Below are 16,258 nucleotides of genomic sequence, written 5' to 3' on the forward strand. Positions count from 1 at the left end.
ACTGCGTCTAAAACTATTATTTTCATGCAGTGAATTAAAAGTGGAGATAATTTTTCTTGCAGGTAACAGAGAAAAAAAACATTTTTCGAGACGATTGCAACTGAAATACTTCACAATAGAAAATCACTTAAAGCCAAATAAGAAGTCTGAGAAGTTTCACTTACCCTGAATGTGTTTCTTTTTTTAGGAGGGTCAAGACCCCAGAGCGTGACCGCAGGTGTAGATCAGGAAGGTTGAGTACATCCTCTCTTTTCCACGCAAACGTCAGAGGCCACGAGGCTGCTAGTTGTGGCTTGGCTGCATCGCAGTAGCAAGCATGGGTGCAGGAGAAGCGTCCGGGCGGGCTGGCAGCCGGTCTGTCGGAGGTGCTGGTCAGTCGGCCCCGGCAGCAGCAGAGACAAGGGGACAGGCACACAGGGAGAAGGGCTGAGCCGGAGTGGGCTCTGCTGGAAGGCTTTTTCGTCTCTCCTTCCCTGAATGAAAGCAATCCCTAAGAGTGAATGGGTAATGAGAGACCGGCTCCTGAGATTTTAGCTTTCTTAATCATGTTCATAATTAATTCAAGAACATTGATAATTTCATTACATTCTTTTTGTCTTATCAATAAATGATGTGCCTGCACTTTTGGTCTTGTGTATACGGGAGAGAGGGAGGAAGAGAGGGAGAGCGAGGGACAAGAGAAGTAATACAGCACTAAAAGCACAGGAGATGGAAAATGATACAAACAGGGAAGTGGTAATTATAATCTTTGACCAAGCCACTGGCAGCACAATATGAAGTCAAGTGGCCACAAATAATTAATAAGGCCTCCTGGTGCGTATGTGTGTGTGTGTGTGGTAAGGGTGAGGAGTCGGTGGGAGGAGTGTGTTGTCGTTGTTGAACATTATTTCAGTCGCTCTGTTTTAGGAGTTGTTTTTACAAAAATAAAAATACAACTATTAAACATCATTGTTTTTCCACCAACATGATGTTATACACTGTGTTGCGTAACTATAATACACCCACCTTTAATCCTCACCTTTAAGCAGAGGCTGTGGATGCTGCCTGTGTTATAATGCCCTTCAGATCCAGTAAGGGTTCAGGTTTCAGGAACATTAGTGCGCTGAAACAGTTTTTAAAAAGACCACTCTCCTCCCTCCTCTCTCTCTCTCTCCTCTTCACTCTTCACGTGTCCTCTGTCAGGTCAAGAAAAGAGAACAAGATGAGAACCATTTTCTGTCTTGTGGCATATATAGTTTCCAGTTATTTGGCAGCGGGAATAATGAGATAATATGCATTTTTAAATAGTTCATCTTCAGAATATTCAATAACCCTTCACCTCTGAGCACGCCGTTATAGATTTTTGTGCTTTATCAATCGAACTTTCTGTTCAAAACCGAGCTGAAAATAGAAAGAGAGGGAGGGGGGAAAGGATGTAATGGATATCTCTGTTTCCTAAAAATACCGTGAGGATGATGGAGTCTGAATCGCAGCCTGCTCTTCTGCTTCAAAGCGTGGCAAGATGGATGGTGAGCAGCGTAATCTGACAGTGAGTGAGTGACCGCTCTGTCAAAGGTTTAATCTGCTGCCAGAATAGTGGCTGTTTACTCTGATCAGACTTTCCCGATATATAATCATTAATCTATTGCATATCAGGTATTTAAAGCACCATGGAGACATGTGTTGTGGGAGTTTCTCTATGAGCATCGCAGCTTTTTATCAATTACCATAAAGGCGTCACAGATTTATCTCCTGGATTTCACTTGCGTTTAAAAATAATTGGTTGGAAAATTCCTGCATGATTTGACCATAAGTGCAGTGCACTTGCACTATTGAAGGCTATTTGATTTTGGTCACTTTGTAATGGATTTCTGGCTGGTGACACACTACAATACAGATTGGTAAAGCTATATGAGGCATTAGAGATTCAAGTACTTTATGTCCTATTTATTCCTTATGTGCCACAGGCCCCTCGTCTTGAGATATGACCAGCTCAACGCAAGAAACCTTTAATAAAATAAAAAAGTAAAGAGGGGAAAATAGAGATTTACAGCTGGCCATTCTGACAGTGGACTTGATATAAGGTGTTCATAACAAGTTTTGCATTTTATTCCTGGTCCCCTCACATACATTTTAATCATATTTTATGTGATCTATGTATGCAGCACTCATCCTCTCTCTGTCACCCAACCTCTCCAATGTGTCCCCCTTAAACAGATTGCTACAATACTTGTAATGATGGTCCTTCCCAGCTGTGCTGCAGGAGAGAGGAAGGGAGCAGCAGGCTATAGTATTACCATAATACCCACTCCCTCCCTCCACCGTCCCAGGGGCCCATGTGGGGCTGCATGGGGATGTGGGGTAACTCTGCTGTGGAGGGGACTCAACTGGCTGCCGGTCCTGCAGGCTTTGTGTGTATGTGTGTGTGTGTGTGTGACAGGGCTGAACCTGCCTGTGGGCGATGTAATAAAAGCGCCACACACTACTGGTAGTGATGGTGGCACTGCTGCTGCTGTAGCTGCGGGGAGGGGGTAGAGAGGAGGGGATAAATATAAACCAGGCCCCGCATCAAGGAGACGGCCCTCCAGTCACAGCCTGACTTACATCCTAATAATTAGGCCCCTTTCCAATAAAACAAGGATTTGTAGCCGTGCATCTATTTTACTTGTGTTTGCTGCTGCAGTGGGAGGGATGCACAGTCGGCTGCTGCAGTCTCTGGGTGAAGCCGAGGCTTTGGGAGGATTTAATTTCAGCAGTGTTGGAAAGTGATCAGCAGCAATTTGCCCAATTTACTTCTTGAGGTTCAAACATTTTTTTCTTATCAGCATCTTCTGGAACTTTACATGTACTGTATATAGTTAATTATTTATTTTCAATTATTACATAATTTCTCCATTAAAGGTTGTAACCTCAGGGTACTTTCCAATTCATGTACTCATTTGATGAGTATGCTGTACATTTTGCCTCTCTGTTTAATACGCACACAAATACAACTGCACACACAGACACATACTCCACTGTCTCTGATAGTGGCTAATCAATAGATGAGGCCTGCAGGTTGCTGTTGCATGTTATCTTAAACCTCCCAATGTGCACTGGCTAATCTTTTTACTCTTATACTCTCTCCCCAACATGTGCTTTGTTCTCTGTTGTCACATTTCAAATACACTATTGGATATTCATTATTTTTGCATTATCACACAAAATAGGCAATTATATCCAAATGTCTGACAATGTGCTCTTTCAACATCATATTTTCTATGTTCAAGTAATAATCTATTCATGTAAATAAATGTCTGTTAAGTCACTATCTATCGCCGAATGAGGTAACACAATGGTGACTGACCCTATGGCCCACTGATGAAAGCCTTTGCATTTGCAGTATATAGTATCAATACAGACTGGGTGTCTGTGGCGACATTCTAGGAAAAGTTTACAAGCAGCGCCCAGTTAGTGACGCGTTTTCCATCACCCAGCAGTGGTTGGTCTGCCAGAGAGGGTAGGCGGAGCTAAGTGGATGCGGATCTCTGTAAATGTTGCGAGTAAACAGTAATCTATTATGGCTGAACAAACAAAGAAAAGATCGATGACTACAGACACATCTTCAAAAATAAGTGAAAATCCAAAGATAAAGAAACAAATACCGTAGACCACCATTAGAGAATGAAGAGAGAGAATTAAGAGAATGAAACCGAAATCTTCGAGATAACATCTTTAAAGGAGCAGACTGCGCGCCCATCACTGTTTGATCGTTGCAGTCTTTTTCTGTCCTGTTTGGTGGCAGATCCGAACCAGTCAAGACTGTAGAAAAAATCATCGGGGCTGACCTGCCCCCCATCCAGGACCAGTTAAAGTCAGTTTAAACTGGTGTGTCCTTTAACAATACATTCTTTCAACGGAAAGACGCCTGTTAGGAATCATAATTAAAGTGATGTTACGTTTTCTTCTCTAATATTTACATTAAGCAGGTTTTAAACACTAAGTTTGTCTTATTGTTCCTTTAAAAGCAACACCTGGAGAATATTTCGACAGTTTGTCTCACCTCTGGCCACCTACTACAAATTGATGTGAGAGAATTTCCAAAAAGCACACTAGGGAAGAGAGAGAAGTAGAGATAAAGAGAGATGGATACAGTGAGAGAGGTAGAGAGAGAGGGGAGCCGGGTGGGGTGGCAGTCCAGGCAGGGGGTATCAGGCTAATTAAAGCAAGCATTTGTCAGAGATTAAGCCTTAAACAGAAAAGGTCATCTGAGCACCAGAGCGCACTGTTTCGCTGCTGTGCTCTTAGGGCAGTCTAAACCTTTCCAAGCTAAATGGTAAGGATGCTATTTGGCAGAGATGGGGGAGGGGACACGGATCCCCACCAGTGGTATGAGTGACACTCGGGTCATTGGTTCTTCACTGTCCATTACACACGCTGGTCAAATCTGGCGATCGGTGTCATTTAGGGATGAAAAATAAGTGCTCGGACAAGATCAATAGATGCAGCCGTCTGTACCAGCTGTGATTAATTGACTGTCACCAATTAATGACTGGCCTGTTGTAAAGCGAGGCGATGTTTGAGGGACAATGGGGCATGTCGGAAAATGGGATTTTTTGTGTTTTGGTCTGTTATGTGTTATTCTAGAGTGAGTTTCCTGGTAATGAATTCATGAGCCACTTCAGTTACAATTTGCAGGTTTACTGTTGCACCCTAGAAAGTCTCTCTGGCAGCATCTTCCACATCAGGGGCTCTTTGAAGTCACCGATATTGAGACGAATATGGGTTTAAATAAAAGCTCGTACTGCAAACACATGCACTGCTTTTTTTAGTTCAATCAGAGACGCATACTAAAAATATTTGAATATTTCCTTGTTTGCATACCTACTGTGTAAATAAGCTGCATACATTTAAAAAAAAAATCTCATTATACAGTCATAATAAAGGGTGACACTGAATAAGGTTACATACCGGCAGCTCATCATATTTAACAATCGTGTACATTCACTCACTTGTTTTCATGAAACCACTTGTGCTTTGAAAAATGAGTGAGAACAAGTGATCCATTTAATATTCTGTTGAAAACAAGCAAACAAGTAGTGGGGATGGTTTTAAACTGGGATCAGTGTACAAGCTCTTTTTATAGTCAGTCAATTCTAATCATATTAGATCCTGAGAAGACGTCCTGCTTCGAGATACAATGAAGCACAGGACATGTTGGTTTAGATATGAGTAATGGCTCTGGAAGCCTAAATTGTGGTGGATGTAATCTGAAATATTTATAGTGGAAATTATGCTAATATTAGATCCCTCAGTATTGTTATAGATTAGATTATTTACCTGACATGAAGTCTCGCAAAATATTACATTGCAATCTGAATTATTGACAGGCTGAAAATGAATGAATGTACTGATGGTGCCGTTTAAAAAAGGAGTTGTCATTTTGCAATAATTTCTTTGTTTCAATGCAGAAGTTTTTCTATTTGATATTACAATAAACAATATGATTCTTAGGTTCTGCTGCGGTTTTTCATTTTAAGAAAACAATGATATAAGAAACCAACGTTAAGTACACTTTATTTGGAGAACTTTGACCTATAATATCCCAGTTTTCTAAGTGAGAGTAAGTCCCTGTCTGTTTTAGGTTTTGCTAGAACTTCACTGTGTAAAAAATATAAATAATGAAAAGGAGTTAACTCCAAGAAAAGCTATATTTGTTTACCAGATTATTTTTACCCAAACAGAATCACCTGTATCGTACTGTATATCTTTGATTGCGATACATAGTTATTTATATATTTATCTACTTTAACCATAATACTCATTTGAATACTCTTGAATATCTCTTCCCAATTGTATTTTTAACATTTATTTTCCAGTCAAATACGTGACATGCAAATCACCCTCAAATTTAGGCTTAGCATCCCTCTCAAAGGCTGGTAACTTTATAGATTCTTATTTGGAATAGTCAAGGCTGTCTCTCCCGAGTTGACTTTTGCTATGAAAAATGTTATCTGTGTCAGAAAATGCATATAATATGATGTTTAACTTTTAATGTAAAGTCTCCATCTTTGATGTGCTTTGGATTTGTCCATGTTACATCAAGTTGCCTTATTTCATATGAATCGTATCGTTTCATATGTCGCTTGAGAGAAATAGAGGAGGAGAGTCTGAAGGAGGTTGACAAATGACATTTTTCCAAGTGTCCAAAGTGTATGCTAATGTCATTCCCATATTTAAATAGGCTATTTGCTAAAGCATTAGAATTGCATAGGAAAGGTGTCGCCTAATGGTAACTCCTAACCTGCAAATTCGCAGAAAATGTACAAAATTTGCCCCCAATTTCAGTAAAGTAACACTGTAAAATAGACTAAAATGGAACTCTGAAGTAAAATAAAAAATACCTAAATAAAAATTACCTATAAGGAGGCTACAGGACTGAAAAACACATACCTACTTTCCAACACTGCCATAAATAACGGTTGACAGTAAAGGCTAAGCTCTTAACTGCAGCTTGCTACCGTTTAAACGTTTGCGAAGTACAGCCTTTTAGGCCTTTTTGGACTTCCGTAGTTCCGTAGACTAGGCGCGCGAGCACTGGTGGGAAATTTGTATCTCCACAGTGGAAGTGTGTTTTGAGAGTGTGTGCGCGCTGTGTATTGATTTAAAGCATGGCTCTCAACTATCAGACATCCACTCTTTCTCTGACTTTGCCGATTTCGTGTCAGATATGTCTCGGAAAGGTAACCACCGTTCTGGTTTTAAATCGTAACCGCCCGTTAGCCGTTAAACAAAGCCGGTGTGTTTACACGTTAAACTGCTGCCTAGTAACCTTAATGTTGTCATGTTACCAGAATAGCTCAACAAGAATTCCGTGCAGCTGACGTTAGCTACCGTTACTAACTTAACTTCTGCTTCCTGACGTTAACATAGTAAGTTAGCAAATAATCGGCTCCTGTTTCTCCGTTTGCAGGTCAAGCAACCGGTTATTTGTGCCAACCACCACGTGTTCTGTTCGTCCTGCATGGAGATGTGGTTAAAGAAAGCCAGCCAATGTCCCAGCTGCAGGGTCCCCATCACAGCAGAAAACCCCTGCAGAGAAATCATCGGTGAGTAGCTCCACTAAGACACAAGGGAAAACAGTCACAAACAAGAGAGAAGAGGTAATGTGAGGCTACTTCTGCCTGCAGCGTGTCACAGTTGAGTCATCATGACATCACATTAAACACAGCATGTTGTTAAAGTTGCAGTTAAGTTTAAGCAGCTGAACAGCCCGATAGTTTTTGTATTACGAGTGAAATGGACCGTTTGCTATTCATATCATAACACTATGGACTCACACTCATGGACTATGTTTTCCACATGATACAAATTAAATTATGGATTAACACATGCGTGGAGCGATACCAGCGTTAATTGATGTTTGGGGATGCATAAGAGACACTTTTTGCAAGTTATTTTTTGTGATATTTAACTTTATGTCCCATCATTGTTGGAAATATGTAATTCAGAGTGGCAGAGAAAGGAGGAGTTAAGCAAGACCTTTAAGGAAGTGCATTTGGGTAGATGGCAGATCATTCTGTGGGGACTTGCCTTGGGAACTGGAGGGTGGCCGTTTCAAGTCCCGAGATGGACCAAGCATGGAATTGAGGCTGGTAGCTGGAGAGGTGCCAGTTCATTTCCTGGGCTCCGTCGAGGTGTCCATGAGCAAGGCAACGAATCCCCCACTGTTTGGGGGTCCATGGTATCCTGTGCATGTGTGTATTTCGGGCCTTTGTGTGTAGCATGTTTGTAAAAACCGCGTGAAAAGATTGAATGTCCCCCCAGGGATTATTAAAGTGTATCTTCTTCTTCGTCTTCTTAAGAATGCATGTTTTGTTTTATAAACATCAAGCATGCTCCTTTTTGGGGGCCTCATCATTTTGAATCGCTTTGCAGAAGTATATAAGACAGTCTATTCTACACTGATCTGCAAACATGTACATGTACTTGTTAGAGCTGCTGGGAGGCAAACCTCTCACTTTGAACACATGCTAGCAGTTTTCATCTGCATCAAGTATTTGTACTAAAGTAGGCTTCACATGTCCTGTATAGAGATGATACTAATCCCTTTATCCAACATTTGATTCGACTGATAACCAGCATCTTTTACAAAATGTTAGACAACAGCTTCAAGGAAAGGGCCTGAATATTTGTTTTCACCATAAAATCTAGCACAAAAAGGTCCTCAACTTTTCATAGTAATGAAGCTCTGTTGTAACATTGCAGTATTTAAACTTTTATACTTTAATGTGTTATGATCTCAAATCTGTTTACATCTTACTGATCCAATGTCTTTGCTGTTATAGGAGGAACAAATGAGAGTGATCACAGTGACAGCCCTTCCGTGAGGAAATGTCTCAGAAAAACCAGAGGGGAACTGCTCTTAAGGGAGTATGAGGTATGGATTCATTTTGTCAAGTATTTTAATATAATTTATCAGCAATAATAAGCACAGAAACATATGTAAAGGGTTTCAGGTCAATGCAGATCAGTGGAGTTTCAATTGGACATCCACATATTTTATGGATTTATGGTCTGAGAATATCGGACTATGTAGTTTATTGCTACTGTTGACTTATGCCTGAGAAGAATGTTGCAGCATCTGTAAAATAATGTAATTATTATTTCAGATTAAAACGCAGTGCACGTTTTAAAAGTTGCCAAAAAAGAAAAGAAAAACAATGCTTTAATAACAGCCACTCTAACTTTTCAGCACTGTAGTAGGAGTATAAGGATCACAATGCCAGTATTGTTGCAAGCTGTTTTTAAGTTTCTCATTATTTCTCTCTAACAGGAGGAAATTGAAGGGCTGATCAGAGAAAATGAGGAGCTGAAAACAAAGAATCAAAGTCTGGAGTCACAATTGAAGACCGCTTTGGATCCCTGCAGCATTAATACAGTGCAAACCGATGACAAGAGAGTGGACCCCTATGTCCTGGAGGAATGGACCAACAAGCTGCGCGCTGCCACAGATGTTTGCGATAAAGTGAAGCAGGACATGGACAAGCTTAAGGAGGTATACAACATATTATATTTAGGACATGCCGTATGTGACTTTTTGAGTGTCCTTTTATACAGTCCTGTAATAGAGGACTTACGCTGTACCCTATATCTGGCTGACAGAGAACGGTTCAATGCACTGCATGTGGAGCTACTAAGAGATTAGAGAGATTAAAGGCAAATTAAGACTTCTATAATAATACCAATCAACTTTTTCATGTTATTATATTCATGTTGAATACTTGCATAATTAATATTTAGTTTTATATTGGCTTTGTTCAAATTCATAACACTGTAAAAAAAGACAACATAAATATAACTTACAGTCGTAATGAATCATTAAGAATAAATGTTTACATAATGACACAGTTCTGTATATTCACTTGTGTTATTACCATCCCTAAGTAGAACCACTAATCAAAGAGACGCTCACTTGATGCTTCTGTCTGTGCAGCATAAATATGGTGTTGATTTGCTACATTTGTAAAATAATGTGTAACCTTACTGCAAAGTGTGACTTTACCATCCTCAGGCAAATAAGGCCTTACGATCTCAGAATGTCGACCTTGTACAGGAGAATATGAGACTGAAAGCAGAGGTGGTGAACAGATCTCCTCAGAAGTAAGTGTCTTTCCTTTTTTTAATGGCGGCTCGATGCTTTCAATTCTTTCTTTGACCCTCAGTCAATTACAAAGTGACAAAAATGTGAAGGTACTTGGCACATGCATCAAAGTCACTGTTAAGACCATATGAGATGATAGAGGTAGTTGTTGTACATTTAAAGGGCCAGTTTGCCGGTTTTCAACCTCAGTCCTATCATGCTATTATGGAGAGATAATGCCATTATGGTAGAAAAACATTCAATTTCCCTTTGTGCCCTTGGAGGACGCTATCCGCCTCTCCAATGGGCCCTGGAAAACGTCCGCCAGACTACGAAAAACACATCATCTGGTGGACGCCAGGGAGCTTGCTAAACTACACCTCCTCAATCTAGGACGCTGCCTCCGATGTCATGTCTTGTTCAAAGTCGTCAGGTTTGAAATGTAGCCTGCAGACCCCAAGATTTTTTAGATCAGTGGTTCTCAACTGGTCTGGCCTCAGGACCCACCACCACCTCCTTCATGACAAACCACGACCCAAATATCTAAAAATTTTCAACAACTGAAATTTTTGGTGCAGTTTGGACCTGAGATGGAACGAAACATCACCACATGTCAACATAACAAAACACAACAATATAATAGTCAACCAAAATGACCAACAGGTAGCAGTGGGTAGAAAATTTTCCCTCTACAATTCATTCAATTAGCAGCCGTTTTTCATATCATTTTCTTTTTCATAATAAATGAACTACACTACTACTGCACGCATAGGAAATCCATGTCCTTCAAAATAAAAGCGCATCATAGACTTTTTGCCACAACTTTTTCTTTTTTTTTCCAAGCACACACCTGCTAACCACTGAAAACAGCTCCGCGACCCACTGTTGTGTGCCGACCCACCAGTTGAGAACCACTGTTTTAGATGATCCACCGTTATATTCTCATCGTATTTCGGATTCTGTACCGCTCTGAGCCAAAGTCTGCAGTTAACACTGTAGTATTTCACTCCAGCGTCTCTCGTTGGGCCGTTCCTTTCAGAGGGCCCTTCCCTCTGAGAGAGGAGGAGGGGCACAATGCATGCTGGGTATTGTAGGAATATAGAATGGGCAAAACGACGAGCTGTTTGTACAACTTTCTCCACAGCTATGGCGCTAATTTCAAATATTATTGCTTCTATCGATTACAGAGAACACCAGCTTTGACTGACAGTGGCTTTTTCCAGGGGTGAATCGCTCCTTTAAGGAATAGTAATCATTTCTTAAAATTAAAATCAGTGTAGTTGGAGGCACTGAACTATTGCTGTGGTTAGTTTTTCCTGTACGATTTAGTCGTCCCTTTGTCAAGTCAAAAACAATTTGAGGCCACTTTCTTAATTGATATAAAAAAAGATAAAGTTAAAACAACTTTTATTAGTTTGTTTTTTTTCATTTTACTGTTTAAAACACATTTGCTTGGTCAAGTGCATGACAAATAACAGAAATTGTATCAGTCAAATTAATGTAATTTGGCTTTTCTCTTATGAGATTCCTTGAACAACATTAAGACACAAAATGATCTGTCCGCAGGTTTGGTCGTTACACAGTCGCAGCACTGGAAGCTAAAATCCAGCAGTATGAGCGCAACGTGGACCACTTGAAGAGGGCTCTGGAGCGCAGCGACCAGTACATTGAGGACCTGGAGTCTCGGGTCAGAAAGTCTGAGAAGAGACATCCTGATACGCAGGAAGCATGTGGGAGTACCAAGGCCGGGTCCGAGGCCTTCACACAGCAACAGAAAATCAACATGATGCTGAGAAGCCTGAGCGACAACGAGAGGGAGCTAATCTGCAGCAATCCGGAGGCAGAAAGTCGGACATTTTCCAGAAATCCCAGTATGGTGTTCATGCCGTCTGCAGATCACAAAGAGTTCAGTAAGAGTCTGACTGACGAGCAGAAAAAGGAGGACTTGGAGAGTGCCTCCTCTGACTTTTTGCCCAGCACTCCGTCCTCTGCCTTCCAGTCCCTAACTCTGAAAAGCCCTGGCATCCGGGAAAAGAAAGTGGCATTTAAACCTGCGTCTCATCTTCGGAAGCTGGATTTTGAAGATTTTCCCAGTCCGGGGAAGAGTAGCTGCAACATGGAGAACCAATTCAGCAGCAACAAAGAATTCCCCAAAGGTATGCCTTCTAATACTGACATGGAAGCCTCAAAGTCGGTCTTCTGGGGTGCCTGGCAGAGCTCTACAGCTAATGACCAGCCATGTGTAGGTACAAGTAAAGAAAGCTCAGTTAAAGGAGACACATCTTCTGAGCTTGTAGAGGATAAGTCTGATAGTTTCCATATGTCCAGCGAGGCCTCCATGGATGCTGCTTACCTGGACAAAATCTCAGAGTTGGACTCCATGATGCTGGACGGAGAGAGCTCCAGCAGTCGAGGGTCTCAGTTCTCCCTGTCCTCGACTCCTCCCGCGGACCTGGACAGAACCCTCGTCCCAGAAACACAAACCTGCCAAGATGGGAAACCTGCTGTACAGTGTGACCAGAAGAAGCAGCCACCACCACAAAACAGCATGGTTCAAGATAGCATCTTAAACGTCAAAGAGGCTCCAAAAGGCTCGTCAGAGGAGTCAGAAAGCAGCTGTTCGGGGCTGTCTCAGACTGATGAACTGTCTTTTGATTTGCTGTTTGATTCGCTGGATGAGAATAAGGCTGGTTCGCTCGATCCAGCAAGCCAAGACCAGGAGCATGCGAACCCCTCATCCTCCTCTTCCTCCTCCAGCTGCAGCGGTAAACCTGTGAACACAAGAGAGAGACACGCACTGAGCATCAGCCAGCCAACAAAGAGGAAGTCTCACAGCCCCTTCAACACAAACAGTCCCACCAAACTTTCAAAGCTCATGTGAAGGTTTTAAATAACCGAACCTGTGCGTTCTCTGAAGGTTAACTCCATGTTGCTTTAGAAAAGAATTGTAAATGTGATGTTCGGATGTAACTTATTGTCTGTCATTGGTTATGATATCGTCGGATTTAAGACTTAATATGACAAGTTTGTCAGAAAAAATGTTTGTGTATAGTCTACTTGTAGGTCTCTGTGGCAGTAAAATGCTTTAAAGGCGAGTCTTTAGAGTCTGAAAATCTTCTGTGCTGTTTTTTTGTTACACTGACGTGCATGAATTTTGGTGCTGAGACATTTTTCAAACGGCCGACTGGTATGGGTTTGTCAGTTCGGTAAACATGGTCCTCATGATAGTCTATTAAAGATAACATGAAATACTGAAAACGGATGAATATTACTGTAATGAAAAAGTGACATTTGACTGAAATATTGCAATGTAAGTCTGTGTTAGAGAATAAAAAAGAAATGCAATGAGAAAATGCATTAAACTTGTTTTTTGTGTGTTTTTCTGATATTGTGGGCCTTAATCACATTATTCAGGATCCAGAGGATTTATATGGACTACCATGAACTATAATAGACTAGCATTTAGTGGTGAATTATACTTATTGTGATTTTAAATTTAATTTTCATTGTCTTATTCCTCTGTTTTGATCGATCTTTCCTGCTGATTAGCATCACCTTAAACAGTTACAAATATTAATTTGTATTTATAATATTAAAGTAAAAAAATCACCTCCTATTGTGCCTATATAAAAGCATGTTGTAGCCTTTAACGACACACATTAGAGACCTCACGCACAGTCACTCCATTGTAGCAGAAAGCGCCTTATTTATTATGCAAATTTAACGATATCATGTATATTTCACATACCTCTAATCGCTGCATGAAATTTTAATTGGGCAACCGTTGTGGCTTGAATAAATGAAGTGTTAATTCATTGGGATTAATTAATTTAGGTAAAGACTGTGTACAAGGTTACGCTGGTGTATTAAATCAATTTGTTTAGTGCTCATCTGGCGATGATGGGCTTTAATGATATGGAGGAGGGCTCATTATTTGTAAGGGTTAAGATGAGAGACAGAATGGGCTGAACCGTGTAACCTTAACAATTAGATTATTTCCATCGGTGTGAACAAATGATTAATTAACATAAAAATGTATTGTATTCTAATAATGTTGCAATGTTTTGTTGCAAACTGTTAATTTTTACGCATTACGCAAAAATATTCGTACTGAATGGCTGCTGATGTTTTGTCAAATTGACTCTAAAATCATGTTTTAAAACAACTTCCTGGAATCAGATGGATAAAGAGAAGTCTAAAGTGTATGTCAGCTAAAATAAAACAGCGTAAAGTCAATGGTTAACGGCCTCTAAAAGTGAAGAATAAGGCCTGAAGGCATTTGGACCGGCGCAGTTCCGCGGCTGGATGGAGTGAAGTGAGCCCTTAAAAAACGCAGGCGTCTAGTCTCCAGATGTTACTGCCTGCCCTGTGAGCAGTTTTTATCTGTCAGCCCGTTCACTGTTCTGGCAGTTTATGTCTCGCGAGAGCAGCCGAGCACGGGCTTGACGAGATCTGAGGCGCTCAGGTGTAAGAGCCTCTCTCATCCCCAGCAGTGGGAAACAGTAGACAGATAAGTGCGTCTGAGAGACTGCAGGCATCTCTGTGATCTCCGGGCTCAAGGCTGCACTCGGCGCACTACACAGCGAACTCCACTGCATCATTACCGGATAGGATAAAGGATCACTGTGTATCTATGACTATTTTACAGCTCCTGTAGCCGTTTCCCCCCCTTTTCTTCCCGTGCACTTTAATTGGAGAAGCTCGCCAAGATGATGTCCATGAACAGCAAACAGCCGCACTTCGCCATGCATCCCTCTTTACCCGAGCACAAGTACACCACCCTGCATTCCAGCTCGGAAGCTATAAGGAGAGCCTGTCTACAAACTCCACAGGTAAATTATCCGCTCAAAAAAACTTTGTCCTTTATTGTGCCTTGGCTGCATGTCGGGCTGATACTGTGCGTAATAACAAGCGGTGCTCCAAGGCACATGCAGCCAAGACGCGCGCTTAATGTTTTTTTCATGTATTCCGCGGCAATCACAAGAAGAGACTTCTTTTGAAAGCATGCAAAGCCCGACTTTACACTTTTTGTATTAATTTTTATGACTTGCCGCTTCTGAAGGAATACTCAGGCTGCGTTATGCGTCGCCAAAAGTCCCGACTGACAGATACATTTATTTATGCGTTTTCCTTTTTCCTTTCTTCTCGGTCTTTTCCCTCTTCTTATCCATTTCACACCCCTTCATTCTCCCCTCCTCTCTCTTTTTTAATTTCCACCCTTGCAGCTGCAGAGCAACATATTCGCGAGCTTGGATGAGACACTCCTGGCCCGGGCTGAGGCTTTGGCGGCCGTGGACATCGCCGTGTCCCAGGGCAAGACGCACCCGTTCAAACCCGACGCCACCTACCACACGATGAGCACGGTGCCATGCTCGTCCACATCCACCGTCCCACTGGCCCACCATCATCACCACCATCACCACCACCACCACCAGAACCTGGAAGCCCAGGACATAATGGACCACATCAGCTCGCCTTCCCTCGCCCTCATGTCCAGTGCACACGACGGCACCGGCGGAGGAGGCGGCGGGGGCGGTGGAGGTGGCGGCGGCGGAGGGCTCATCTCCACCTCCTCTGCCCACCCGCACTCTCACATGCACGGCTTGGGTCACCTCTCCCACCAGGCTATGAGCATGAACTCGCCTCTTACCCACCACGGGCTCTTACCGGGCCACCACGGGGGGAGTCAATGCGGCCCAGGGCTCACTAACGCCGGCCTGCCCTCCATCAATGACTCGGACACGGACCCAAGGGAGCTGGAGGCTTTCGCGGAGCGCTTCAAACAGCGGAGGATCAAGCTGGGGGTGACCCAGGCGGACGTGGGTGGCGCTCTGGCTAATCTCAAAATCCCCGGCGTGGGATCACTGAGCCAAAGTACAATTTGTCGATTTGAGTCGTTAACTCTCTCCCACAACAATATGATTGCGCTCAAACCGATCCTCCAGGCCTGGCTAGAGGAGGCCGAGGGCGCACAGAGGGAGAAAATGAGCAAACCGGACATTTTCAACGGAGGGGAGAAGAAGCGCAAGAGGACCTCGATAGCGGCTCCAGAAAAGAGGTCTTTAGAGGCGTACTTCGCCGTGCAGCCTCGACCGTCGTCCGAGAAAATAGCAGCTATAGCGGAAAAGTTGGATTTGAAAAAAAATGTGGTGCGAGTGTGGTTTTGTAACCAAAGACAGAAGCAGAAGAGGTTGAAATTTTCCGCAGCTCACTGATGGAAAAACAGAAAAAAAAAAAGTTGTGGGACTGAATTTGGGGACCAAGGGACACTAAGACACCATTTTCAGTCTTTTGTCTCCAGCGATTTTACACGTTGGTGCACAATGGGCGTTAGATTCCCATTTTATGAGGCTTCATATATCTTGTTTATTTTCACGTTATCGGTGAATGTGAAGTATGCAAATAACAGATTACACAAATTTCGCTCAGTTGTTTCGAGGGAAAAAGTTTTAGCGACGTCGACATTGCCTTTTAACACACGTGGAAAAAAAGAGGTAATTTGCTTGATACTATAGCGAGTTATTTTCTCCGAATAGGCCTATTATTTGAAGTATAGCCATTTACGAATTACCTCATTGATTGTTGAACTGTGTTTCTGGTTTTGTTTTTGTCGTTGTTGGTATAGAATAATCCATGAATCTGTTCATTTATTCATCT

The 16,258-nt window shown here is 42.1% G+C and overlaps 2 protein-coding genes across 3 annotated transcripts; both read left to right on the top strand.

The window, feature by feature from the left end:
* Positions 1-6,629: 6,629 nt before the first annotated feature.
* obi1 (ORC ubiquitin ligase 1) lies at positions 6,630-12,482 on the top strand. Its single transcript, XM_069664049.1, has 6 exons — positions 6,630-6,701; positions 6,932-7,067; positions 8,307-8,398; positions 8,795-9,016; positions 9,533-9,621; positions 11,168-12,482. Exons 1-6 carry the CDS (start codon positions 6,630-6,632, stop codon positions 12,480-12,482), a joined length of 1,926 nt encoding a protein of 641 aa, XP_069520150.1.
* A 1,828-nt stretch (positions 12,483-14,310) lies between these two features.
* Positions 14,311-16,049, top strand: pou4f1 (POU class 4 homeobox 1). Of its 2 annotated transcripts, XM_069661439.1 has the most exons (3): positions 14,311-14,433; positions 14,827-15,097; positions 15,143-16,049. In XM_069661439.1, exons 1-3 carry the CDS (start codon positions 14,311-14,313, stop codon positions 15,814-15,816), a joined length of 1,068 nt encoding a protein of 355 aa, XP_069517540.1. In that variant the 3' UTR covers positions 15,817-16,049. The 2 variants fall into 2 exon arrangements, with proteins under 2 accessions (XP_069517540.1, XP_069517532.1); XM_069661431.1 differs by having other exon boundaries at positions 14,827-16,049.
* The last annotated feature ends 209 nt before the right edge of the window (positions 16,050-16,258 follow it).

This window comes from Semicossyphus pulcher, unplaced genomic scaffold (genome assembly GCF_022749685.1).
Source record: "Semicossyphus pulcher isolate SPU_LCO1_2020_fin unplaced genomic scaffold, fSemPul1.0.p SCAF_1, whole genome shotgun sequence".
Classification (NCBI taxonomy): Eukaryota; Metazoa; Chordata; class Actinopteri; order Labriformes; family Labridae; genus Semicossyphus; species Semicossyphus pulcher.